This window comes from Arvicola amphibius, chromosome 1 (assembly GCF_903992535.2).
Source record: "Arvicola amphibius chromosome 1, mArvAmp1.2, whole genome shotgun sequence".
In the NCBI taxonomy this organism is placed as follows: Eukaryota; Metazoa; Chordata; class Mammalia; order Rodentia; family Cricetidae; genus Arvicola; species Arvicola amphibius.
Window position 1 is genome coordinate 141643322 of NC_052047.1, and position 27521 is coordinate 141670842.

A 27521-nucleotide genomic window follows, 5' to 3' on the forward strand; every position below is an offset into this window, starting at 1 on the left:
GATTTTGTTTTTGTGTATTTATGTTTCTTGTTCCTTTATCATTTTTTTATTCTGATTTGTTTGCTTTTTAAATTTTCTTGTTTGTTTTCTAAAGAAGAAGGTAGGGAGGTAGAAGGGATCTGAGAGGAAATGGGGAAGGGGAATATATTATATGAATTTTCAATTAAAAAATGCTCTGTTGAGGAGTGCTATGCTTTCTGGGTGAACTAAATATAGGCAATTTGGAAACACATTTGAATTGTCTCTGCCTCTGAGGAGTGAAAAGACCCCTGGTTTCGTCTGCTATGTATCCCCTGTTTCTATTCTGGCCTCATGAGCCATAGGCTGGCTCCCACATCTGGGCTCCACCTTTGGTTCTACTCATCACTTCTCAGCTTAGTCCTGGTCCATCTACTTTCTGCGCTTTCTGCCATGGCCACAACCCTTCTCACATTTCCATACCCCTTGCCTCGGTTCCACTGGCTTAGCCTAAAGACAGGGTTCTCTTGTGACCCTCATTGCTTCATGTATCCACTACCACCTCCATGCTTCCCAAAGGCTCCTGCAGCCCCTCCCTTTGTACTCAGACTCCTGCCCCACCCTAGCCTGCCTTTGTTCAGGCTGTGGTTTCTTCCCATCTGCTTTGCTCCAACCACCTCTTCAAGAGCCTCATTAGTTACCTGCCTGATACGCAGCCAGTGTCAAGGGTGCTGAGACCACTGGCTTCCTGAAAAACCCCGCAGCGTGGCAAGGAGGCCCACGTAGCATGTCCTGGTAGTCAGTGGACACAGGGCTGCAGTGCCTACTGCAGCCCTGGCACCAGAGACCAGTAGAGAATGGTGGTGAAAGCTTGACTTAGGAGTCCCTGTCTGCCTAGCCCAGGGCTATATGGTCCTTTGGAAACCCAACCTGATGGAGCACACCATCTGCCATGGCAAGGTACAGAGGGAACCTGTCCAGTGAAGGCCATTTTGGACTCCCAGTTGCTGACAAGCATGCACCAATATGCTTTTTTAAGAAGTCGCTGGCTTTGGAGGCTGGTGTGCTGGGTACCACAAAGAGGCTGCAGTGTGGCTTGATTTGTTTTGCAGCTTAGTAGCTGGGGGACTGCTGGAGGACAGCCCAGCCAGATACACTCACACTGAGCTTAGAGCTGTCCTGCTTGGATTCCATTGCCGATAGGAAGTTTTAAAAATCTCTTTATGTATTTTTACAATGTGCCTCAACCACCATTATCAAGAGTAGCTCCAAAACTTGCAAGCATGCTTAAAACCTTTCCCAGGTCACCAAAGCAGATTCCAAAGTGTCCAGAGGCCATTTGAAGGTGTACCCTCCCTGCCCCTATAAGGAGATAGTGTGGTAAGGACCTTTGAGTGAGCTGCAATCTGGTTATTCTGAGGTTTAAGGCCAGTTGAGGCTGACTGTCACTCTCTAGCCCCAGGTAGACCTGTGTGTCAAAAAGCACAGATAAGGACCAATGAGACAGCTCAGTGAGTGAGCTTGCTTAGCCACCAAGGCTGATGACCTGAGTTCCATCCCAGGAACATAAATGGTAAAAAAGAGAGAAAGAGAGAGAGAGAGAGAGAGAGAGAGAGAGAGAGAGAGAGAGAGAGAGAGAGAGAGAGAGAGAGAGAGAGAGAGAGAGAACTAACTCCCACAGATTGTTTTCTTGTCTCCACATGCATGTGGTGACACACACATATCCACTCACATGTGCACATGCACACAAGTAAATGCCATTTTAAAGTTTTTTGTTTTTTTTTTTTTGTTTTTTTTTTTGCAGGGGGAGGCAAAGGTAGGCAGAGCTTTGTGAGTTCAAGGCCAGGCCTGTCTACATAGCCAGAGCAACATAATAGAGAGACCCTGTCTGGAGGATGGATGGATGGATGGACGGACAGACAGACAGACAGATTTTTTTCTTAAAAAGAAAGCACAGTAGTTTTTGCTTTTCTAAGCACTCTTTCACATTACACCTGAAAGACTTGGTCTGCTGTTAGGACCAACAGTTATTTGCCCTTAATAGAGTTTTGATCCCTGCGAGTAGTTTGTGACAGCTTAGTGGAAGAAATGAGCAGATTTAGTTTCTGGGATGAGCTGGCCAATGCCTACACTCACACGAGGGCATCTGATTACTAGGTAGCTTTGTGAAAATCTAATGAGCTGTAAAAATTGTGTGATTTGATAGCACAAAAAACAGCTGTCTGCTGTTGTCACCAGTGTCCTGGGCTTGGGGATGCCAGACTAGGCATCATGCTTTGGTAGCTGTCTAAGGAAGAAGAAACCAGGAAAGGCAGGTGAACATATCCTTGGCACATGGTGAGCCCAGCATCTTCCAGGAGACAAAACAGCCATTTAAGGACTAAACCAACCCTTCCAGTGCCCTGTGATGCAGCCTTTAGTGGTAAAAATGGATCTTAGATGGTTTTTAAAAATAGCATTTGGAGTATTTCTTCTCCTTTCAAAAGAGTAAAATCCCTTCCTTAGGTTGAGCCGGAAAGGCTGGGCCTGGCAGCTTTCTGCATGAGTGGTCACAACTTCCCCGGTTTGAAAGGCCAAGAGAAGGCCGCTTTGCCTGCTCAGTCCTGATGGAGCCTTTACAACCTGTGAATGGGGAGGTTCCATGAGAAGGGATGTGGGAGAAGGGGGCGGGGTGGCTGGCTCCTGCACAGCTCTGGGGGACCTTCAGATGTCGATCCTTTGGGAGCTGCCAGCTTGGTGAGATAAAGCAGGGTTTTTAACAGTTGAGGGCAGATGCCTTCAAGGAGACACGACCAAGCATTTCCTGAACCGTCTTGCGGTGGCCACAATGGCCCTCTGCCTGTGTGCCCCCACCCAGAGCCTTTCCCCCATTCATAGAAAGCAGCTTAAGCCACTTAAGCGCATTAGCATCAGGATGGGCCAAGACCTCCATGGGATGCAGGGGGCTGGGTGGCCTTGATGCCCCTGGTTGTTTGGGTACTTGTCCTAATCCTCCACAGTTCCAAGGCAGCCAGACTGATTTGTGACACAGAGTCCAAAAGCCACTTTGGGGGCTTGGCTGGGTTAGCTGATCTGTGCCCTGAATGTCAATGGCCTGGCCTGAAGTGTGCTTGGGGAGTGGCAAGCCTGGGCTGGAATGCTGCACATAGGGCTGGCTAACTCTACTCATCCCTTGTCTTCATGCACCTTATAGGATGGGTGCTGTGTTGGCACAGCTGCCTAGGAGCACCTGAGGTTTGTGCTCAGTGGGTATCTGACACCTCAGTGGGTCCCAGTCAGGAATGAGGGTGCAGAGCCCTGAACCTAAGCAGTTCTTCTGGGTCCTCACAGCACAGACCCCCAAGGGATCCTGCAGTATAAAGACCTTAAAAGGTCAGATACTTCCAGTAAACTGATCTCCTTATAAGTAAAACTCATTCTCTTTGTTTAAAAAAATAAAAACTAAAAATGTTTCATTTGCATATGCCCCGTTGAAGACTGTCACTAGCCCCAAGTAGTTCCTCCTATAACCCCAGCCCAGATGACAAGGCTCTTGCTTTCTGTTTGACTCAGCTGTTTATACACATTTTTGTGTAAGTGAACGGTTGGCTGATAAAGTAGCCACCCCTTTATCTTCGCCATTAAGGCAAGAGGCAGTTACTGAGAACCTTCATTTGTCTAAGAGGTCTTTTGCGTTTGGCTCTAGGCATCTTGTGTTGTGTTGTCACTTGTGTCTGTGAGTGTCTTGTTTTCATCCTCCTGTCAGCTCCAGGCCCCTGTAGTGTATGTATTGGGGCACAGCAAAGGGGGAGGGCTATTGCTTCTAGTGGCTCCTGTGCAGGCGGGGCAGTCCCCAACTTTGTCCTGCCTTTGGGGAGTGACCTTTTTGACCCCTTCCTGCATGTATTGAGGCTAATTCAAGCAGGCATGAATTTAATTATCAACCAATGCTCTAGCTGGTTGCTTTTGGTTCAGGAGCACCAAAAACCGCACAGCCAAGCATGCAACAAGGTTAGTGGTTGCTCCACAGCCAGCCTTCCTTTGGTGGAAAAGGCTGTCTGAGCATTTGCTAACTTCATCAGGTTACTTGCTGCTCTTATATCCTGTTACACCCGCCCTCAGTTCTCCTGACTCCTGGCCAGAGCCCAGGACTTACATTCTGAGATTCTGACCTTTTGACCGTCCTCCTCTGGACCTCCTGGACTTAGTGCCTTATGCCCTGGCCCATACTGCAGCTTGATAGCCTTAGCTAGCCCCATAGGGCTTGGGGAGGCTCAGGAGAGACAGCACCAACAAGGAGTCAGCCCTTTGAAGGGCTCAACCCGCTGCCTGCCATGGACACTGCTAACAAAACCTTGCCTCTTGGAGAAGCAGAGCATCTTGCATCTGTGTTGCACTCTCAGCCACAGTCAGAACCTTGGATAGCCTGGTGGAGGGCTTTCTGAGCAATAGCCCATAAGGACTGTCTAACTGGTCTCCTGGATGGATGTGAAATCCTTGTGTCAAGGAACACTGATCTCCTTCCCTTCCCATTGGATACTGGGAAACCATTGATTATGGGCTTTGGGTGAAACCAGCTGGTTCAATGGGTGGACAGACTGGGACTGAACACCCTTGTCTTCTTGCAGACTCTCTGTACAAAGGCCACAATGCAGACAGTCCGGGCTGCTGATACCAATGAGGTTGTAAAGTTGATATTTCGGGAGTCAGACAATGACCGGAAGGTAAGTGGCTCATGACTAAGGGCAGCCACCAGCCACCCCCAGCCTGAGGAGTGGGAACTGTGCAGGGCACTGAAACATCTCTGACCCGGCAGGTTGTGCTCCAGTTGGAAAAGAAGCTCTTCGACTACTTCAACCAGGATGTCTTCCGGGACAACAACGGCACTGCGGTGAGTTCTATTTTAAGGCATATACATGGTCATCTTGGATCCATCCCATGAGATACTCCTGGCCCTGGAGTACCACAAGCACATCTACATGTGTTCAGGCCACCCAGAGTTCAACTTGAGCTCCAGGCTGACTTGGAGGAGGTGACTTACAGGGCTGGGGCAGGCTAGACTAGGCTGCCAGGATTGTCATCCTGTCCATGGGCAGCACAGTGTTCCTATGACCTGTGAGCACTGGAGTCTCCTGAGTGAGAGAAGTAAGACCCTGCCTGCTACTGTGGATACTAGAGAGTCAGTCCATGGCCTCAGGTATGCCACACGTGATGGAAGTGAGCAAGTCCCTCATGTCCTTGCGGGCTTCTTTAGTTATGGTAAAAGATAAAATAGATCTAAATATTGTAACTGTAATTCTTGCTTGATAACTGTTTCGTTATATGTAATTTTACTATGTTAAAGTGAGAGCTTTTTCTTTTTTGTTTAAACAGAAAAGGGGGAAATGATGTGGGAGTGTTTTCTATCTATCTGTTGCTTTCATTGGTTAATTAATAAAGAAACTGCCTTGGCCCTTTAATAGGACAGAAAATTAGGTAGGCGGAGTAGACAGAACAGAATTCTGGGAGAGAGAAGGCAGACGCTTCAGGCATTCGCCAAATGCAGTCGCCATGCCTCTCCTCTCCGAGATGGACGCAGGTTAAGATCTTTCCTGGTAAGCGACCACCTCGTGGTGCTACACGGATTACTAAATATGGGTTAATTAGCCATTAAGAGGCTGAAACGAATGGGCCAGGCAGTGTTTAAAAGAATACAGTTTCCGTGTAATTATTTCGGGTGTAAAGCTAGCCGGGTGGCAGGACGCAGCCCCGCCGCTCCATCTATATCTCAGCATTGAGAAGGCAGAAAGGGGAGGCTCTTTGGGACTCCCTGGCCAGCAAGTCTAATTGAATCAGTGGGCTCCAGGTTCAGTGATAGATCCTCTCTCAAAATAACTTAGAGAATGGCTGAAGAAGACACTTCACACTGAGCCATGGCCGCCATGTATATTCACACAGATGTATACAAGCACTCCAGCACACACATACATGAACACACACAAAAATATTTTTTAAAGAAGAGGAAAAGAATAAGGAGAAGGAAAAATTGCATTAGGCATGTGCAGATAGATATAGAGACATGGTACAAGTCTCTCATCGCAGACCTGGGAGATGAGACAGAAGATCACAGTGTGAGGCCACTGAAGGCTGCATAGTAAGAAAGGCCCTGCTGCTTTGTTTGTTTAATTGATTTTTTTTCAATTTTGCTTTTATTTATTTGTTTATTTGTTAGTCTCTCATATAATACATTCTGACCGCAGCCTCCCCTTCCTCCACTTTTCCCAGTCATTACCCCATCTCCCTTCTCCCCAGATCCAGTGCTCCTCATTTCCCTTCAGAAAAGAGCAGACCTCCCAGGGACATCAACTGAACACGCATAACAAGATTCAATAAGACAAGGCATAAACCCTCATATCAAGGCTTGACAAGACAACCCAGTAGGAGAAGGGTTTGAAGGCGTTGTTGTTGTTTAAAAAAAAAAAGTTTGAATACCCAGGAAATGTTTTAAACTTGACTCTCTTATAAAAGAATTCAGCTTTGAAGTAGGGAGCATTTCCACCGAGTTCTTGGCACTCATGCCTATCTGCCAGAATCTCACCCAAGAAGTCATCAGGTTTGCCAGGTTCCTGGAGCTCAAGTGGTGCCTGCTTCCAAAGGCTGCTATTCCGAATCTGAGACATACTTTCAGAAATGTCCCGGGCATACTGCTAATGCCCAGACTCTGCCCAGATTACACATATTCAAAGGAATTGGCCACCATCACTCAAGCCAGACTCTGAGTCCCTTCGACCTAATGAGCAGTGGAGATAATCTCATCCTCATGGCCTGGTTGAACACGCTGTGCCACAAGCACTACAAACAAACTACCGTCTGCAGGATGGATGTGCCCGAGCCGGACTCAGCCCCCAAAATCCATCGCATCCTTCATCAACCACCGGTCTTGTACTCGTCTGACAGAAATTTAATTCAAGCTGGCTCCTGAAAATAATTATTGTATTTTAAGAGTAGTAATCATTGGCCGGGACATGATTGAATGTGTCCATGCGTATTGACTTTTTCTATGATTTATAGCTTTGTTTAGTCGATATTCCCATCGAAATTGTATAATTAATTATAAGTGTGGCTGTCAGGGCTGCAGGATGGAGTGCCCTGGTGAGGATTTGGAGAGATTAAATTTTCCTTGGCTGTCCCAGGGCAGGGCTTGGGAATTTTCTAGGTGCTTGGCCTGTTGGATAGAGATGTTTTCTGTGTGTTTAGCAACCGCCCGGGCTCCGGGTGCATTGATTTTCCAAGCCCTTTTTTCTTTATCAGCGCGGTGTCCACGCAGCAACAGTGGAATTTGTGCAGCTGGGACGGCTCCTGACAGATGCATGAGGCCAGCAGCTGCTTTATCATTGTCCACACACATCGGGGCTGCTTTTCACTTTGTAATCAAGAAGAACGTTTAAGATACATGTGAAATTGGTTATCATGTTTGTGAAAAATCTCAAAGAGATACAAATTATCAATTCACCAGCAGTGTGGTGCAATTTCCAATCAGAAAGTCCTCACAGTTGATGTCCTGTGTGGGTGGTGGCGGCAGCTTTAAACCCCGTCATCCTATTGATGTGGCAGTCCTGGAGCTTCGAGCATTCTGCAAGCCAGTCACACAGGTCCAGGGTTTCACTAACCTGTCGGAACCAGCTAGTTGAGCAGGGACCCAGTGGCTCCCATCCGTACCTACCCTCTGCACAGCAGAAGCTGAGTGAATGTGCGGTCAGAGAGCATGCACATTCGAGCTCCTGAGCATCTATCAACAGGCAGCTCCAGCCAGCAGGAGGATGCAGGGCAGGGTCCACGTGTGTCTCCTCCAGCATGAGGCTGGGGACAGGGGTTAGGGTATGTGGGAGTAATGGGGGACATGGACAGAAGGGCATAAGAAGTAAGGACAGAAGACTTGGGGGTTCTTCATCTGTTTCTGATCTCCCTTACTATGTAAGCAGTTTTTAAAATTCAAATTCCAAATTCAATATTTTTTCCTTTAAACATTACAAAACTGAGGAAAGGTTCTTTTAGAATAGAAGCCATGCCGGGCGGTGGTGGTACATGCCTTTAATCCCAGCACTTGGGAGGCAGAGGCAGGCGGATCTCTGTGAGTTCGAGACCAGCCTGGTCTACAAGAGCTAGTTCCAGGACAGACTCCAAAGCTACAGAGAAACCCTGTCTCGAAAAACAAAAAAACAAACAAACAAACAAAAAAATAGAAGCCATGGTGTGACAGTTTTCTCAGTTCCTTGGTTGTAGGTGCCTCAGGTCTAATATCCCAGGTAGGATAGACAGACCCTGCGTGATTATTACTAGGGAGACCAAATCTCTATCAGTCTGAACCCCCAGCACACACACACACACACACACACACACACACACACACACACACACACTCCTCCAGCCCAGGCTTTTTTCACACTGTTCTTTTCACAAACTTGTGTATGGTTGTGTTTATTGGAGCATATACCTGTGTGTGCAGTGGATTAATGCTTAGATGTGTCATTATTAGCTGGGTCTTTCTGGCAAATCCTTGCAGCAGCACTTTTCCCTGCATGGAAGGCGATACATGATGTCCACATTGGTGTCTTCAGGCAGGAGCCTAACAGATAGGCCCTGGCCATCCAGAAATAGGTGCTAACCCTGAAGAGGCTCTCAGGAAATCCTGGCACAGTGCTGCAGTGCCTTGAGAATATTGAAAACTAGAGAGTGTTGGATGAGTGACAATGAAGGCCACCCTCACACATGAGGTCAGAGTCACAGGTATTCAATATCCTCACACACATATGGACACACTCGTGTACATGTCAAGAATTATAGTTTCTTCACCTTTGGAGAAGTGTCCAGAACTGGTCAGCATTTAGTGGTCTGATATAAGTAGTCTCCCATGTACTCCCTCAGCCCAGCCCATAGCTTTGAAACAAAGTATTTGTGTGTGTGTATGTGTGTAGGCATGTGTACATGTGTATGAGTGTATGTATATGTGTGTATGTGTTTGTATATATATGTGTGTTTCTATATATAGTGCTGTGTATGTACATATTCATAGTCATGTATATTGTGTACACGCACGCGCACACACACACACACACACACACACACACACACACACACATATATATTTATATGAGTATATGTAATTGGAATGCTTGTCAAAGAACTTTAATGTTGATTCCATGGCTTTAGTACCAGGGCCATGGCAGAACTGAAAAACTGGAAACCTAGACTGTATGACTAGTGGGTGGGCATGGACCCTTAGCTAGCCCTGTTCATCTGTCCCTCTCATATCCAGGAGGCTTCTGGCCTGTGGGTGCAGAGGAGGAATATGCAAGGTAGAGAAAAGTATGGCCTAAAGATTCAAATGCTTTATCTGCCCCTCTTGTGCTCACAAACTCCTGTGGACCTTGGCAGTCAGAGGCAGTGACTGCCCACTCCTGAGCAACACTTAACCATGCACAAAGACAGTACTTCATTATTCAAGGTTAAATAAGTCTCGTTGGCCTAAATTCCAGCTCTGCAGGGTCCTTGTCTGTGTTCCCAGCTTTTGTGTCCCCCTTCTGCTTCTAGAAGTCTGAACAGAGCCAGGGTGGGAGGTAGGGCAGACTGAGAGCCCACAAAGGCAAGAAGACTCTGACCTGATGATATCTGTGGCCCAGGCAGGTGTCATTCTAGTACCGTGGGCCTCAGATCAACAGGTGGCCACAGGTCAGTGAATGTCCAGCCCACAACTTCCTTGTGAGGACTCTAAAATTTGTTTATTTTCTGTGAGTGGATTAGAATCTTCTGGATGGTAGACCACATTCACAACTAGAAATTTTCTCAAGCTTTGAACCAGTAAAGACAAGCTCACAGCCCCAGTCAGCAGAGCATGGGAGAAGCACTCTACTTTTGATCAAGGATCTGAAGACAACAGCCAGAGGCACAGAAGACCCACGAAAATGTCAGACAGCTGAGGATATATAGAGCTTCTAAGATTGTAGTTGTTGAAAGTAAATGGATGAACATCCAGACTGAGTAGACATCGCTGAAGACAGGATTTAAAAACTAGAGACTAAGTGGAGGAGTGGCCCAGAAACAGCGCTAAAACTTGGTGTGGCAGACGGTATGGAGCGGAGACAAGATGGGTGGACAGAGGGCCCCTTCCAGCAGGAAGAGATCAGCTGCCGATTCTCACACCTGTCTACATCACAAATCCTCAGAAGTGGTGTATCCTGAGCTGAAAGAATGGAAAATTAAGACACCAAGTGAAACAGAGCATTGACCAGGAGGAAGAAATCTTGCAGTAACCTGAAGAAGTTGCCATATAATACGTGAAAAGGCAGTAGGCAGTCCAGAACCATGGCAACCAGAAGCATTGAAGTCATTTAATTGAAGAGTAGAGTTCCAGTCACCTCTCAGGAGCTTATTCAGGAGACCTCAGGAGGTTGCATATCCTCCTTAAAAGTCCACAGTAAACATGGAAAAAGAGAAGGGATTTAAGTGGGGTGCTGTGCTCCACCCAGTCTCCTGAAACTGTTCTGAGCAGGTGTTTCTGTGCTTTGGGTCAATGCACCTGTTGCTTATTGTACTTTGTAACTCTGAGCTGCCTCAGGCTTTAGCCGAGACCTTTGGGGAACACTGGCTCCTGACTCACACTGGCAGCACCTCCAAGCAAACTTGTTTCTTCCTGTTTTCTTCATATGGTCAAGACCATGGTAGTGCCAAATGGAAGCCAATGTTGGAGCCAGGCCAGACATGGTCTGAGACCCTCTGGCTTGAGTCTATGAATGTTCAGCATGCCACCGCATGGCTCTGAGGTTATGATATTAAATAAGGAGGCTCAGTCTGGAGTGATAGCTTATCCTTTCTCCTCTCGCATAAACATAATCACCTCAGAGGGGGATTTCGAATGGCCCTGACTTGACCCTTATCCGGGGCCAAGTCACTCTGGTTGATAGGAGTGGCACCCAGTCTGGTGCTGATCTAATGAAGGCAGCTCTGCAAGGGGCAGGCAGGCAGAAGAGCCATGCCAGTGAGCAGGTAGCAGACTGGCACACAAGTAATTACAGTGTACACATGCTGGTAATTGCGCATTCAAGAATGATGGATGAGGTGGTAGAAAGAAGTGGAGACACGGTGTGGTTCTGAGGGGAGCCCCAGCACGATGCCATGGCTACACACAGCTGTGGCGTAGGACATGATTAATGGATAGTGTCCCACAGGGTGTTCATGGTGACTGGACAGAGCCATGGCTGTGGGGATCTCTCCTTCCAGCAGGCATAGGACTCTGATGGAAGCCTCCTGAGGGAGTCAGGCTGCCTGCCACTTTTCCTGCATGCCGAAGTGAATATTTCCACCCTGCTGGCTTCTAGACTCTCACCAGTGTGCAGGCTCAGCCGCAGCTTCTGATGCGCTGAGTTGATTGTGATCACTCTGAGGGTCACTTTCAGTTTTGGACAGTTTCCCCTCACTCTGGAAAGGATATCCAGGTCCCACTCGGGTGCATGCTTTCTGAAACATATTCATGTGTCTCATGTGAGCAGGACCAGGCAGTCTGAGCATTGTTTTTGCACTGCTCACAGCAGAGGCAGCTGGATGGTAGAGCCAGGCTGGCTCCCCAGAGTCTCAGTAGTGATGGATCTTCTCTGAGTAGGGCAAGATCACGCTAGACTCTTGAGTCATTCCTGCTTTTAGGAATTTGCACACAACCCAGGTACACACAGAGTACCACCTTCCAGTGAGGAAATCAAGTGATTCTGTTTTCCTCTTTCTTTTCTTTAGCTCTTGGAATTTGACAAGGAGTTGTCTGTCTTTAAGGACAGACTGTATGAACTGGACATCTCATTCCCCCCCAGGTAAGGAGCCCTGTACCTGTCAAGAACAGGCAACTTTCCCAGCATCTCCTCAGGTGTGCCTGTGTGTCAGTGTCTGTGTGTGCTTCCATGTGCATGTGTGCTCATGTATCTATCTGTATGTGTCCTCTGTACATATCACCATGGCATCTTGCATGTGTGTCTGTCTGCATGTATGTCCCTGTGTTGTGTGCATCTGTTTGCATGCATATACCCATGTGTGTCAGTTACACCTCCTTCCATCTTTTCTATGGCCGGAAGAAAGGACTGGCTGTGAGTAATAAATGATTCTATTTTTTTTAAAAAAAAAAAAAAAAAACCCTTTCCAATGTGAAAAAATAAAGTTGTAGATTTGCAGGCACAGGATCTCTGGAAACCTAGACTCACCATGTGTGGCAGGGAGTTCTGAATCCACCTTTCTGAAGCAGATAAGTACTCAGTGTTTCAGTCCGGTGCTCCTGGAATCTTGATATCTGCAACAATGGCACTGGTTCCCTTGAGACATCCAGGGTCTCGGAGTGCTGTAGTGTAAAGCAAGGGGAAAGACCTAACAGAACATAGTGTGTGGTATGTGGTGGACCCAAGTAAGCTGCAGGCTTACCCTCCATCTGCTGCAGCTGTGCCTTGCCTCTCAGGCTTTGCATCTTCCTGGAAACAGTCTACAGAAGGTGGCTTCTGAGGACAAGGGATTGTTGCAGGCACGGCCTCCCAGCCCTTTGATTGTGTCAGATCCCAAGACTTGTGACCTAAAGTGCTGAGGGAATTTTCCAACAGACTGAATTATGCCAGCGACTTGATCATGCTGCTGGTAACTGTTTCACACCTGTCTGGCAGGAAATACTGGGGATCTTTTTTTCAGAATGAGGGTCCTGCGTCCAATGCGTCTGACAGCCAGACAGCTATTCTCCTCTCTGCCAGTATCCTCTATCTCTGTGCCAACTGGACATAATCAAACATGCAGTGGGGAGACCCATCCCTGCACAGACTAGACTCCTATGGTTCCTTCCTTTTCAGCTGCCAGCCCATACCCCCGACCTAGAAGACTAAGGTGAGGGGACTGGATAGAGTTTTGGGGATGGGGAAACAGGGCCACAGGCCCTTGTAATTCCCAGACATCTAGTTAGTGCCCAGGCCAAGATATTAGACACTTAACATATTGGTTCTTAGCAGCATGGCTCCAGGAGGTAACCTCATGAGACTCTGACCAGAATACCTGGCCCTACAGCCAGTGGTAACCAGCATAACCCTGGATCACATTCATAGGCAACCAAGTGACTCGCCAGGTACATCCTATCAAGCTTTGAGGGAACTGCTCTGACCCTCATGTGACTCTCAGACTCTCTGAATATCCCCCATGAATCATGGGTGTTCATGGAAACATACATATGCCTGGCCAAGAGCTGAGAAGTCCAGGGTCTACAGTAGGATGGGGACATGCCTGCCCCTCAAGACTTCTGCACTGAATTTAGCATCTGTCTTGAGATTTTTCTCTCAGTGTTGCAGTCTTGAAACACCTAAACACCAGGACCTGGCCAGGCTGAAAACCCAGAGGGCCTTGTAGTCTAAGCCCAAGCAGCTAAGAGAGAGCCCTTGACCCACATGACAACCAAGGGACCTGCTTTCCCCACCTGTCAGGAGCAGGGTTGAAGCCATCTTGACATACTGGCATGTTCTAGTCAATTGAATGTTATGTTATCAAGAAGGGGCCCTAAACAATGACCCCAGCACCTGGAGACACAAGCCTCCCAGGAACATTCCCATGCCAAGCGGAGGCTAGTGGGGGGTAGGCCCACCCCCTCCAGCCTGTTTGTCAGGATCAAATTCCCTGACAAACTCAGGGAAGTAGAGAGTGGGAAGCAAAGACAGCAATAGATTTTTAAGGCAGAATCTTTGGCATAAACAGGAAAGAATGTAAGAGCCATCCCTGTGTTCAGAGATGGGGAGAGGTTTGTACAGCACAATGCCCAGGATTCCCATATTCCCACTCAGGGAAGATTGGTTATGCAGAGTACCCCTGAGATGACCGTATTTTTGTTGTAGTGTTGTTGTTTTGTTTTGTTTTTCAAGACAGGGTTTCTCTGTAGCTTTAGAGCCTGTCCTGGAACTAGCTCTTGTAGACCAGGCTAGCATTGAACTCACAGAGATCCACCTGTCCCTGCCTCCCAAATTCTGGGATTAAAGGCGTGCACCACCACCACCCAGCAAGATGACCGTATTCTTATTCCAGAACTGAGTTAGTTAAGTGACTCACCATAGGGGATGTTCAGAGACAACTGAGGAAGATACCCTTAAAATATGGTAGCATCTTGGATATTAGAGTAGAGCTAGGCAAATAATGTGAGCCCTCAAAAGCAGGGCTTCTTTGGTGAGGGTGTCACATTCTGAGTTGTGAAGAGAATTTACATGTCATACTAGCCTGTAAGGTGAAGAGAACCAATAGTCACCCAATGGAAGGCCAGTAATGAAATGGAATCATGTGCCATCAACCCAGTGGGCAGAGGCACTCTTAGGCATGACAGGGTTATTGCCTCTTCTTTAGGCTTTGAGACCCTGAGCTGGGTCCAGCCAGGCACCCAGCCCAGGGAGACTTAGGGGCAGTCTGCTCTGTGAACTGGTAGTCCCAGCCCAGGGAGACTTAGGGGCAGTCTGCTCTGTGAACTGGTAGTCCCAGCCCAGGGAGACTTAGGGGCAGTCTGCTCTGTGAACTGGTAGTCCCAGCCCAGGGAGACTTAGGGGCAGTCTGCTCTGTGAACTGGTAGTCTGCTAGACTGACAGACGCCAGCGGTGAAGTTAGTGGAGGATTTGGAGTGTTTGCTGTGAGAGCATCTGTATCCATGTCAGATCACAGAGGCTCCCACCAGCAAGCTTCATCTACCTCAGTGGTCACAGTTATCTTAGAAGCAACCTGCCTTGCAAGCCTCATACTCCCATCTTGTGGCCCTTGTCTGTTTTGGTCATGAGACTGAGCTTTGCACTGTGGTCAGGGTCCTGCTCTGCCTCCCACCCCTTGGAGTTGGGTACCTACCTATCTATGTCAGTTACTACCTTGCAGGATCCAGACACAGAACATATAGACCCTCATGCCCCTGAAGCCTGAGTAAGTTGCCCTCCCTGGCATCTGTGGATATCTTGCCTCTCAGGCTTCACCATCTCACATCAGAGGGTGTGTGTGCCCAGGCCAGCTGCCAGCCCAGCAGGCATACTCCATGGAGACCACATGAACTGAACATGTTCAGTATTATATACTGAACACACGGGAGGCACCAGTTCCTGTTGGCTAGTCTTACACATATTTCCCTTTATTTAGAAATAGCATTCAAGTTTTCACAATGGATAGGGAGAAAGAGGAGATGATCTAAATTGAACTGTTATGTCCAGTGTGTGCTCTAGTTCACATTCTGAGAGGCCTTTGGGCTCTCTTCCAGTCATAACATGCTTCTTCAGCATGGGCTTCACCAAAGGCTCCTGAGACATGTCCCCAGAACTCAGGATGCACATAGTGTCCTCCATCACCACTTCATGGGTGATGCCCCTCATGCCCAGAGAGCACTGATGTTCCTTCTCCATTTGGTTCTACTACATTTTAAAACTGTGACAAGCTGGGAATGGTGGCCCGTGGTTGTAATCTCAGTTACTTGGGAAGATCAGGAGTTGGAGCCAGCCTGAAGAATACATGGAAGACCTTGTCTCAAAACACCTAAGATGATCAAACAGTTCGCCATCCCTGTGGTGTTGTCATGTGCGGTTTGGAGAGCCGTTCCAGTGTGAACAGAAGCAGACGTGTAAGCTGGGAAGGAGCAGGTGACTGAAGTGGTGTGTGAATGACAAAGGAAAAAGGAAAGGCCTGAGTGTTTCTGGCTGTGGTGAGAGAGAGTTTAGTGCAGACAGAAGGGAGGCATCTGGGAGAGTCCAGAGAGGACATGACTGTGAGCCATGTGAGGAGAGGGGAGGGCAAGAGAGAGAGGAGCCAGGTGCAGCCGCCAGGAGGAGCCATGTGAGGAGAGGGGAGGGCAAGAGAGAGAGGAGCCAGGTGCAGCCGCCAGGAGGCTCAAAGGGAATGGAGCAATGAAATGGTTGGATTGTATAGGGAAGGGAAGCGCAGACCCTGGGCTGGAGAAGTTTAGGGTAGTGGCCAGGATGTGCCAGCTAGGAGAACCCTGTACCAGGTAGGGACTGAGGGATGCCAGGAGAACTAGGAAGCCAGGTTTGCTTTGATATATTAAGTAGACACCCCACCCACTTGTCCCAGGTTTTAAACCTAACAGTATGTACCAGATACATTCTTAGTCTATAATAAAATAGGTAGTCTTGGCCTAGGTGTGATGGTGCACATCTTTAATTTAATACTTGTGAGACAGAGGCAGTACATTCTCTGAGTTTGAGGCTAGCTAGATCTACACAGTGAGTTCCAGGTCAGCCAGGGCTTCACAGTGACATAGTGAGACCCTGCCTCAAAAAAATAAAAAAATAAAAAAGCTAACCTTAGGCATACTGTATGCATAAAAATATGTGTGTGTATGTGTGTGTGTGTGAGTGAGTGTGTGTATGTTTGTAGATATCCGTGGGTGATGATGTTTGCATAGAAAGTGCTGTTCATATTTTACTCATATATGTGCATGTGCATACACTGTATGGAGTTTGAATATGTGATATATAGGATGTTTGTATATGATGAACTATTTGTATACATGAGTATAGTATAGTATAGTATAGTATAGTATATGCATATATAGTCTGTCCATATGTGCATAGACCTTTCTGCTGGAAAATGGGTATTCACACATGTGTATCAGTGTGTGTATGTATACACGTCAGGGCCTGTGTAAGTGTGTACATATGTGCATAAATGTGTAAATCGTGGGCATGTGTATGTAGGTACATGTACAAGGTTTAGATGTGGGAGGAGTGAATTCATGAATGTGCATGTATATAAGTAAGCACATGTATCTGTGTGAGTATGGTTGTGTGTGTGTATAGTTGCTAACACAGCAGCCTGTCACTGATGCATTGGGACTTCAGCCTGTCCATCCAGAACTCACTCCACTTGCAGCAGAGAAGTGGACCACAGGATACTGTCTAGGGAAAATGGAAATGTGAGCTTTGCTGTAGCCCTGTTCCATAGACAAGAGACTGCACTATAGCCTGATCACTGTGTTATCTGTGGAGGTCTTCAAATGGACTGGGAGAAGCCTTCCTGGGAGACAACAGTGCTTGAAGTACCTATTCTCCCTATGAGTTCTTTCCCATCCTAGGCTTCTGCCTGCATCTTATCACCAGGTATGGTGGGCCAGCATATGGGAGACTCATAATAACTCCACCACCACACACTCTGTGCCCATGCAGGAAGCCTGGGTCCCCCTCAGTTGAAGGACTAGTGCCACCACTTAGGCCTAGTGTCTGACTGATTGACATACAACTACCCTGGGGTGCCCCAGAGTCCCTGTGTTCCCATCACGGAGATGCCCAGAATGAATCCTAAGTATACGTTCTTACTCTGCTAACACTAGAACCACTGTGGCTGAGTAAAACTGCTTACCTTTAAAAGCAGCTTTTGAGGCCTATAACTCCCATCTCAGCTCTGTTTTTCTATGGCCAGGAACCAGTGAGGATCACTGCCATTTGAGATGTGGCCACCCTCATGTAGAACAAGGTGCTCCTGAGTACCTGGATTGCATGTGTCAGGAGCCAGCCAGCTTCCATGCATCCTTGAGGGCACAGGCCACACTGGGCAGCTAGGAAGCGTCCACATAACATGCATTCCTGCCCACCACCCAGGGCTCTGCCTTATCCCGTGGTTTTCATTTTCACTTCCATTTTCCAAGCTCTTTCTATTTTGGCTTTATCTCGAGGAACACAACCCCTACCATGTGGGTTCTGGGACCAAACTCGGGTTTTCAGTCTTGGTGGCAAGTACATTTTCATGCTAATCTTTCTGATCCCTAAATATTTATTACTTTATTTTAAAATAATAATAATAAATTTATTGCATGTTAACTAAGTGACACTATAATTAAATATTTTTCAAACAAAAGTAATGTTAAAAGAATGGCAATGTCTCACATTTAAAAGTTTACATAGAAGTTTGACTAGACAAGTGACAGGAATGTGGCAGGGGAGCACCCGCCCCCTGGCTATGGGTACTTTGCTTTCTTTCTGCTGACTTGTAGAAGTGGTGATTACCTAGCCCCTCACCACAGTGCTGTATTGAGAACATACTCTGGGCTCAGATTGGACCTGCCCCGTGGGGTTTAGTGGTAGTGTGTATTGGATACTGAGCTAGACCAAATGGATCTCAGCAGACACGTCCTCAGGGGAGGGCTGTCAGGCTCATTGGGCACCTGAATTTTGTGGTTGGCAACAAACACCATCAGATCCAACCCCAGGGAGACATCTCTTTTTGTGCATCCTTGTGAAGGCTCTGAACTTGTCTGTCAGCCTGCCTCAGAAGTGGCACTGCCCAAACGCAGGCAGCTGTCCAGTAGCACAGCTGTATGTTTGGCCTGAGCTCCTGTCTGCCTGGCCTGTGGCACCAAGTGCCTGGATGCTCACATTTCGCAGCTTTCACTCCCAGGAACCATGTTTCCCAGGGTTGGGGTTGGGAGGGTAAGTCTTTATTCTGCACAGGATCTGCCCTGCTGTGACTGCAGCACTGAGGGTGCTGATGTGGAGCATTGCCCACTTCTTGCCCAGGCACCTCTGCTCTTCCCGTAGTCGTCTTTGCCTCATCTGTGCAGGAGGAGCACCATGGAAGCCATTGTCATCTTGGTGCCGTGGTGAGTGGTTTTACCTCCTGGATCTTGGAAGGATCCAGGGTTCCTTCACCCTGAGGCTCACACACCAGATTCCATGTAGCCCCGAAGCAGCAATAACCAAAATGCCAAGACCTGTGGAATGGACATTTGGAGTATAAGCAACCACCTTCAGGAAATCCACAATCAAAGCGTGCATGAGCCATCCCACGTGAATTGGACCCTTTGGGGTCCTGTATGCACTTCACTACCAGCCATACCTGCTGAGGCACTGAGCTCCACATCCTCCACCTTCGGCAGGATCTGCTGATGCATTTCCATCCCGTGTGCACTTTGCCTAATACAAAGCTTAACTTAGAAAGGGCAGTTTAAGTGCTATGCAGACCAGAACCTTTCCTCAGGGAACACTGAATGGGAAGAGCTCCACCCTCATCAGTGGACAAACTTGGCATAAGATCAGTATTTTTAAATGACATCTATGTTTATAACATGGATGTTTCACCTCCAGTAACTTCAACATTGGAAGTAGCATTGGTCACGTTTGCCAAAAATCCAGAAATCAAACATATCCGTGACTTAGAACCCAGTCAGGGAGCAAAGAGGCCATGGGACTGGTCTGTCACTGGGTCCTGGTTGCACAAAGTCTGTGCATGCAACTTGGGACAGTCAGTGAACCAGTGGACAACAAAGCCATGTCTGCAAGCTGTGGTCACCTGAGATCCAGTATGAGCAAGTTGTTCCTGACGCCGTAGCAAAGGGAACCAGGGCAGGCTCCAGCCTCACACCTCCAGCCTCCAGGACACTTGTGGGCACCTCGGCAGCTAGGATCTTCTACTTAGGCACTTCATTGCTCAGAATCCTTGTGGTCTGTTCATTTTCTTTGGCTCTAGCTCACGTGTTCCTCCCTTTTCAGACATTTTAATAGCAGCTAGTATCTTTGCAACCTATGTCTGCTCATGGCGTCTCGATCTCGGAGCATGTAGACGTGTCCCTAGTGACATTCCTTCTGCGGTGCACATGCTCCAGGGCCTTCGATGTGCTGTGTAACCAACATCAGAAGTAGTGCAGGGACTGAGAACAGATGACCTTTTGCCAGGTGAAAGCAGAGGCTCCCTGCCTGGCAAAATGGGGTTCAGCCCTTCCACTCTCCCTATTGTCTACCTAATGACCTTCTTATGCTTGTTTTCCTATGGTCCAAGAAGGGCCAAGAAGTGAAGCAAAGGCATGAGTTACACTGGTTTCCTCTCCCCACCACCCTAGGCCTGCACTGTAGGACTCTCAAACACAACAGGCTTTGTGCTTCCCATAGTGTGGTCATGGGGGCCATGGCAACACTATCCAAGCCTAGCCCGCCCAGATCTTGAGCCTAGCCTTGTCACCAGAGCCAGGCAGGCTGCAAGCAAACAGCCAGCAAAGGGCCGCTGCCCACATCCTGACCAAGTTCGAGGGGCGAAGAGGAAGGGAGGCAGCGTGGAGGCAGCACAGGTGGGCAATTGTTAATTTTATCAGCACTGCAATTAATTATGACGATTATTCCTGGAGCTGTATGGAGCCGAGATAGGGTTGGTTTGCCCTGCTCCCACCCCTTTTGGGTTTGCTTCCAGATAAGTCTGCATGCACAGCTCTGCTTGCATTAATCATCTACATGCGGCCACATCCAGGCCTTTCACTCAGCTGAGCAGCCCCTAGCCCATGAATAGAAGATGGAATGAATGACTCCATACCCAGAGTTGGCCTATCCAGGCCTTCCTAGATCAGAACTTCCTGCTTTTGTATTTTGGGTGTTGTAGAGCACCTCAGGCTATGGAGCTGAGGGCACTCCCTCTCAACCCTCTCCAGCAGCAGAGTTTGCCCTGAGTCCTGTAGTACATAGAACCCTCCACAGAACTTGTTAAATGTAGACCGTATTGGGGGATACAGAGAGCATCAATCCCTGTCTTTCCCACTGTTCCCTTCTATAACTCAGGGAGATCCTATCCCTGGTGGCGTAAGGGTTTTTCCTTGCCTCCCGCCTGTTCTGGCTTTCTAGGTCTGTGAGCTCTCATGCTGTTTGCTGTGCCTGGGGGACAGACTCGCTGGCAGGTCACCTGTCATGTCCAAATCCAGACCTCAGTGTTTCCACTGGACTCCGGTCCTGGGCTAGCAGTAGAACTTCCAGCAAGATCTCCAGGACAGCAGGTTCTCCAGGGATGGTGACCTGTGCTTAAGAACCGTGTCAGGGCTGATGTCAGACATGAGATGATGACTTCTAAGAGCATGCTAAGTACACGACATGGTAATGGATACTTGTAATCCCAACACTTAGGAGGTAGAAGCAGGAGTTCAAGGTCATCCTTGACTACACAGTTCAAGGGAAGCCTGGGACACAGAATGCCCTGCCTCAAAAAAGGAAAAACAAACCTCAGAGGACCAGTGAAATGAGCAGCAGATAGGAGCACGGCTGCCAAGCCTGGTGACCTGAGTTCAGTTCCCAGGAGAGAACCAACTCCTACAAGTTGTCCTCGGGCCTAAACACACATACCATTGCATATGTCCCGTACTAATAAATGTAGTTTTAATTTTTATTTTAAATCAATAGCATGTTCTGTTCAATCCTGTTTCCAAGTTGGCACCTCCCAGCGATGCTTTTCAAGTTAGGCCTCACTGGGCTACTGTTGGGCATTTAGCTGAACACTGGACCTCCCATCTGAAGACAGGATCAAGGCCAACTATAGCAGTAGGCACAAACAAAGGCACTCCGCCTGCTGAGGTCTCACTCCTGAAACCACATAGCCCCTGTAGAAGAGCCAGCCGGCCATCACCCTGCCAGACCATGGGAAAGGCCAGTGAGTAAGTACTCTGTTTCCAAGGAGACTCCATTGCAGTGCATGTGCAAGTTAGAAAGGGGTCTCGCGTTAGGATGCCCAGCACCTGGCCAAAGCAACCAGCTTCCTGTTCTAACAGAGTCACAAGAGGATTGAACCATACAGGCCTGTGGCTTTCTCAGCCCCACTCTGTCTGGACCCTCGCTTTTCTCATTTTAGCCTTTACCACTTGGTTATGTTCACTGTGAGGCTTTCTCCCTATGAAAGAGACCGCCATGTCTGTTCACCATCATGGAAGCCAGAAAGGCCATGTGGTCCCATCTTGCAGTTTACAACTCTGCTCGGGGTGACCATGTTAACATGTGTGTGCTCACAGTGAGATGTCCCTTCTGACTCTGGCTGTGTCATGGGTGTGGACTGAGGAGCACTTGAACAAGGTCATTGTCACTGTGATGGACAGAAATGGGATTGGCCATTGGCCTTTTTGCTCTTCCTGAAAATGAAAGTATGGGAAATTTTACATTCTTCAAAATGATTATGTTATGTGCAAGAATTACATAGACTTTGTTTTTAGCCTAATTTGAGGTAAATTTAATCAGGTAAAGTGGTAGTTACTATAGAAGACAAGGGTCATAAGTCATGGTTTCTATGAAGGATACATGTTTCATGCAGCATCTGCCAGTTTTAGATGGTTGAGGTCCAGAGATATTAGCTTCCCAGCTTCCTTAGGGTAGTGGGAGTGGGGCCAGGCCTGCTGGTGCCATGAACCAGCTGGTAAGCGGCCTGACAGCCACAGACTGGAAAGCCAGTCACATTCTCTTAGCTGAAGTCAACAGGAGTATTGGAGCATAAACCCAGTGCTCTGGAATTGACATGAGGAAACATGTTGCACTCTGAAAGACAGTCTTTATGGTCTGAAAACCATATAGAGTGTGGATATGCAAACACTTGGGCCACCCAAATTCTGAGAAAGGCTCTCCCCTTGCCAGTTCTACATGGAATTCATTCTGCAGCACAGTCCAGCATGTGTGCCCATGTGTTGTAGAGTTATTGTTTTGCAGCTATGGTAAATTGGTAGGTCCCCTGGGTGGCAGGTACAGGAGGCAGGTGGCCTCTTCACAAGGCTCAGGCCGTGAGTGTGAGGTCTCTGTGTGAGTAATGGGTATATAGGAACCAGCCAGCCTGACCCATGCAATCTATAGGTATATGCAGGGAAAGGGAGAACTAAGTTTGATGGGGACACTTGAGTTTCAAGTTTGGCTTCATATTCTAGAAACCTCACTGTGTGCATTCTTTCCTGGATAGCAACACACCCTTTCCTTCATAACTTGGAAGATTTCTGGGACTAGAGTACAGTTGACGCTTTGTTCCTTTGTCTCCACAGCTACCCGTACAGCGAGGACTCCAGCCAGGGAGAGCAGTATATGAACACAAGATGCCCTGCATGGTGTGATCGAATCCTCATGTCCCTGTCTGCCAAGGAGTTGGTCCTTAAGGTAGGAGGGAACCCTGAGCTGGCCATGGAGAAGGACTGCACAGCCTGGGGACATGAGTAGAGCACTCAGGCCCCTGTAGGTGCCGCTGTCATCTTAGTAGAAGCACAGAGACCCTACTCACAGCAGAGTCTAGCCATAGTTTATTGTATGGTGTTCTGTGTTTTTGTGGGGGTTCGCAGGAACACCTACAAGTTATATAAAGCAAAACAAGTTGCCATTTGGCTCAGCAGGATTAGGATGAAGGGGTAATGTGCTCGAGTCATAGATAGGGAGGGTTTTCAGATTTCCTATTATTTTCACTCCCCATATTTTATACGTAAATTGCATGTTTTGAAAAGTATCAATATCTGAATTAGCTCACAGCCCCATCCATGTAAATCTCATAGTGAAAAGGGCAAACTCATGCAGGGACAGCAGTTGGGGGCTGAGTGTGTGCAGAGCCACAGTCAGACCAAGGTGTGGGCCCTTGGTGAGGAGGAAGTGAGAGGAGGACCTACAGTGAACTGGGGCATTGGTGTTCTGCTGCTCCGACCCTACTGCTGGAGTCCTGTGCTGGGGAGGGAGGATTCGTACCTTCGCTGTGCTGCTGGATTGCACTGTAGTCCCCATGAGCTGCCACTGGCTATCCCTGTGCCAAACACCCACATACACACTTTTGGTCCTCCCCCAAGTTTGTGGGATAGGCCTGCCATCCTCTACCTGAGGATGCTGGTCTTTGCTGTGTAGCCACTGTCGCCCAGGTCCCAGGCTTTTCACCACTGCTGTGTTCCAGAACACATGGGTGCAGCTGGTGTGCAGGCCTTGGCCGTGGAGAGGAGTTTGCAGGCAGGTATGCCAGAACCAAGGGTGGTGGGCAGAAGCCTCTTGGATCTGCAGCAGCCTTAGCACACAGCCCTACCTTCTAGCCTCATGGGCGGGTCCTGTGCCCCAATATGCCCTCTCTGTGGAAAGCCCACTCGGCAACCCAAAGCTACATTATCTGTAACCTGGGCCTGTTTATTGGCTCCCTTGAGCCATGGAGCACAAGAATTAGGCATGCAGTAGAGTCACCCGCTTTTCCACAGCGGCAGCCTCAGCCTCTCCATGGGACTGGGGTGGACAGAAGAAACTGATGTCATCCACCGAGAAAACATAAGATCATAAAAAGTGCACCTTGTGGTAACGTCCCTAAGATAAGTGCACTCTGGTTAGTGACCGAAAGGCTGCCAGGAACCTGTGAGGTCAGGCAGCGCCCTGCATGTACAGCTTCGGGAAGGCAGCCATGGAGCTTGTTTACATGCGCTCACATCTCCCATCTCCAGACCCCGGATTCATAATTCAAAGCCACATTGGCAGAACCAGCTCTGCCCTTTATCTAAACTGAGAGTACAGCCTTTAGGAGAGTTTCCGCCTGTGGGGGCTGGAGTCCCTGGGGCTCACAGTAAGGCACCTCCAGAGTGGCTCAGCCCGCCTCCCCATACCATCCATCACGCCATGCGCTGGTGCCCTCATCATGTTCTGTTCTGCCTCCTGAGTCCTAAAACGTGAGGCGGCATGGTGCCTGGGAGCCTCGGTGACGAATGCTCAGTGAGGTGTGCCTGTGTCCTGTCTGAGCCCCTCTGTAATTTGTTTATCTGTCCAAAGATTATGCAGCTGAAAACCCACGATTTTATGCTGCCTTTGTAAATTACCATGCAGCGTTTGATGGATGTTCCTCCACTTCCGAGGAGTCGGCCACATGCTCCTGAAAGATGGGCAAGTGCTCATGCATGCGGTGCTGAAGGTTATGTTTTCATACTTTCTGGCAGGCGATCGTGCTGGAGAGTAAATCTGACCTTAAGCTTCCTACTGCATTAAAGATAAGTCAGTTTTAACTTTATCGTTGTAGATGCTTCAACTGTGGGTATAAAACTCCAGCCTGGTCAGAGTTGACTGACTGATTAGCATTGACAAAACCTCTGCTTTCCAACCCAAAGCCAAGGGTCTGCCAGGAAGTACAGGGAGCAGTCCATTAATATGCGTACGTGGCCTGCGCTAGGTTAATAAAGCAGGCTTTCAGAAGCAAGTGTAAATAGGGAAAATGGGAAACAGATGAGCTACTCAGATAAGGACACACCCTTAGGAAGGAAGCTCCAAGTGGCACTGTTGCAGGGCTATGGACAGTGTGCCTGCCAGTAGACAGGCAGAGGAGACCTGGGGCGTTCCAACCCCTAGGCTGACCAGCCACCCCTCTTCTCTAGAGGCAGGGTTCCTCTGAGCAGAAGAGCCAGCCACATAGCCAGCCAGCCTAGCCCCCCCTCAAGCCTTCTTGCAACAGCCCCTCCTCTCTTAGCCCAAGGATACCCAAAAGCCCCTGCCTGTCCCCTCCTGGCAGGACTGCAGATTGCATCAGCCCTCTTACACCCCCTCTCTCTGTTTGCTTCCAGTCAGAGAGCGAGGAGAAAGTTGCCACATACGACCACATCGGGCCTAATGTCTGCATGGGAGACCACAAGGTGATGTGTGCAGTGTGCCGCTGAGGTCCATGGGCTGAACCCCTGTGGGTGGGTAGTGTGTGGGCATCATATCATTTCCTTTAGTCTGACTTTACCAAGCAAGCAAAGTTGACCTGAGTTAATTTTATTTTAATAAAATACCAAAGGATGTGTGGATGAGTAAGCAGAAGACATGATCAGTCATAACAGAAGATAATCTCACTGTGTGGGAAACATCGTGTCAGCTGGTTATGATTGAAGGCTGATTCTTGAGTATACTTGGGACTGTGTTCCTTCCTCTGCTAGGCTCCTGTCAGAGTGAGGTTACAGACCAGGTGTGTGTGCATTGACCATCTGCACAGATTTCCCGTGCATGGCTGCCCTGAACCCAGAGTGGCCCACCACCCCAGTGGCATGAGGCCAGGTGACAAATCTCAGCCAAATTAGACAAGTCCACATCCTCCATATCTAAGGGCTCTGAGGGAGGGACACTGCATACCCTGGTCACGGGTGCATACACCCCTCTGCATTTGGAACTTACTCCACAATCCCTTACACTGATTCCTCTCTGGAACCCTACCCTCCTTATAAGCACAAAGAGTTCCTGTGGGTCCTTTCATGGCTCAGCTCTTAGCTCCCAGGTCCAGGCTGTCTCAATCCCTGCTTCATATGCATGGACTGCCTTCATCTCCTCTAGACTGAGTTCCAGAAGCTCAGGAGACATGAGGGCCCAGAGTCTGGGAACGGTGGACAGCAAGCTGTGCATGCTGACATCCCCCTTTTCTCCCACTGCAGCCGGTGTTCCTGGCCTTCCGAATCGCACCTGGGGCAGGTAAACCTCACGCCCATGTGCACAAGTGTTGTGTCGTGCAGTGACGTGGTGGTAAATATGGCTCCTCCTTGCTCTCTTTTCTGCAGCTTTCCTGGTGTGTTTGATTCTTTAACAAATTACTAATTCCACTCCAGGGAAGAGGTGCCAGCGCCATGCGAGGATCCTGGAGAGACCTCCCTGTAGCAGTGTATCGAACTCATCCTCCTAACAGCTGCATCGGAACCCGCCCAAGCATCACCTGCTAGACGGCCGGCCCCACACTTCGCTTCAGCCTCCGGACCTCCGGAAAGCCTCACATACCTCACTGTCGTGTCTGTCACGTGACATTGTAGACATATTGGGTTTAATCAAGCCACAGTCCTATTGCCAAAACTCTAACAGACAGCCGAGCGCCTGTATTTTAGACTTCACAGTTTTCCATTTTTAATGATTGTCTGTGGAGGAAGCTTCTCCATTTAGAGCCCCAGGTGTCCAGCGTCCCTCTCTGCCAGGAGGAGTGTGCCGGGCATTAGCCCAGGCAGCAAGGCTGCCATGTGTGCTCAAGCCGAGGCCCCGAGGTCTGACTCTACTGCCATGTTCCATGGCGTCTGAATCACACTGCAGCTGCTTTCCATTTTTATATATATAAATACATATAAATATATACTTTTTAAAAATAATTTATAAATCTTACCAAAACTTACGCTGAATATACTTTCCAGTATGAGTGCACGAGTGTCCTAAGCAGGCAGAACCGCAGTCTAGTTGAATGGCGAGTCCAACCGCAGTCAGCACAGGTTCCTGAGACAGGGCCTAGCGAGTGCCCAGGGGAGAGGGTTCCTGCGGCATGCCTGCACTAGCAGCTTGTCACTCTCCTGCCTTTTTCTGTGTAATACTGAGAACTGAATGTGAAGTTTATAGCTAGCCTGGGTGTACCTTTTAAGAATTTTGTAAACCGTTTTGTCTGTCTTTTGTTACCGTTTTATGGTGCCAAGTATCCTACATTAAAACCATAATCTCGTGGGAGAATTAGAAGTAGCCTCGTCCACTTCCCACAGATCGCTTCTAGCATGGGCTGTGTGTAAACGTGGCAGAGAAGCGATGGGTGATACTGGGCACAGCCTGTTGCCCTTACTCGCACCCAGCACTGAGTACCGCGGAAGGCGCCTGCGGAGCCTGCTGAGGAAACACAGCGTGCTTTTATTGATTTACTTCTGAACACTACAGTTCCTGGATGGGGCGGAGGCGCGAGTTAATGTCGGTTTCCCTAGAAATCACCGAAAGCCGGCCTGTGTCCTTGATGCCAGGGTCGGGTCTGTGACCAATGTGCCATGTCCGCAGCGGTTGTCTGTGGGTCCCGGCTGTGGGTCCTTCCTCTGAAGGCCTCCGGAAGTGACTGCTCGGTTCCTAAGCAATAAAATTGATCATGGTGAAATA

The 27521-nt window shown here is 48.5% G+C and overlaps 1 protein-coding gene across 1 annotated transcript in view; it reads left to right on the plus strand.

Annotated features, from left to right (window-relative positions):
• The window catches only part of Inpp5a (inositol polyphosphate-5-phosphatase A), a 192059-nt gene extending 164538 nt beyond the window's left edge, over positions 1 to 27521 (plus strand). Inside the window, exons 10-16 of the mRNA XM_038334393.1 lie at positions 4566 to 4661; positions 4754 to 4828; positions 11701 to 11774; positions 22709 to 22820; positions 25226 to 25294; positions 26069 to 26156; positions 26240 to 27521. Coding sequence (XP_038190321.1) covers positions 4566 to 4661; positions 4754 to 4828; positions 11701 to 11774; positions 22709 to 22820; positions 25226 to 25294; positions 26069 to 26149 — 507 coding nt within the window. The 3' untranslated portion in view covers positions 26150 to 26156; positions 26240 to 27521. The remainder of the gene's footprint in view (positions 1 to 4565; positions 4662 to 4753; positions 4829 to 11700; positions 11775 to 22708; positions 22821 to 25225; positions 25295 to 26068; positions 26157 to 26239) is intronic.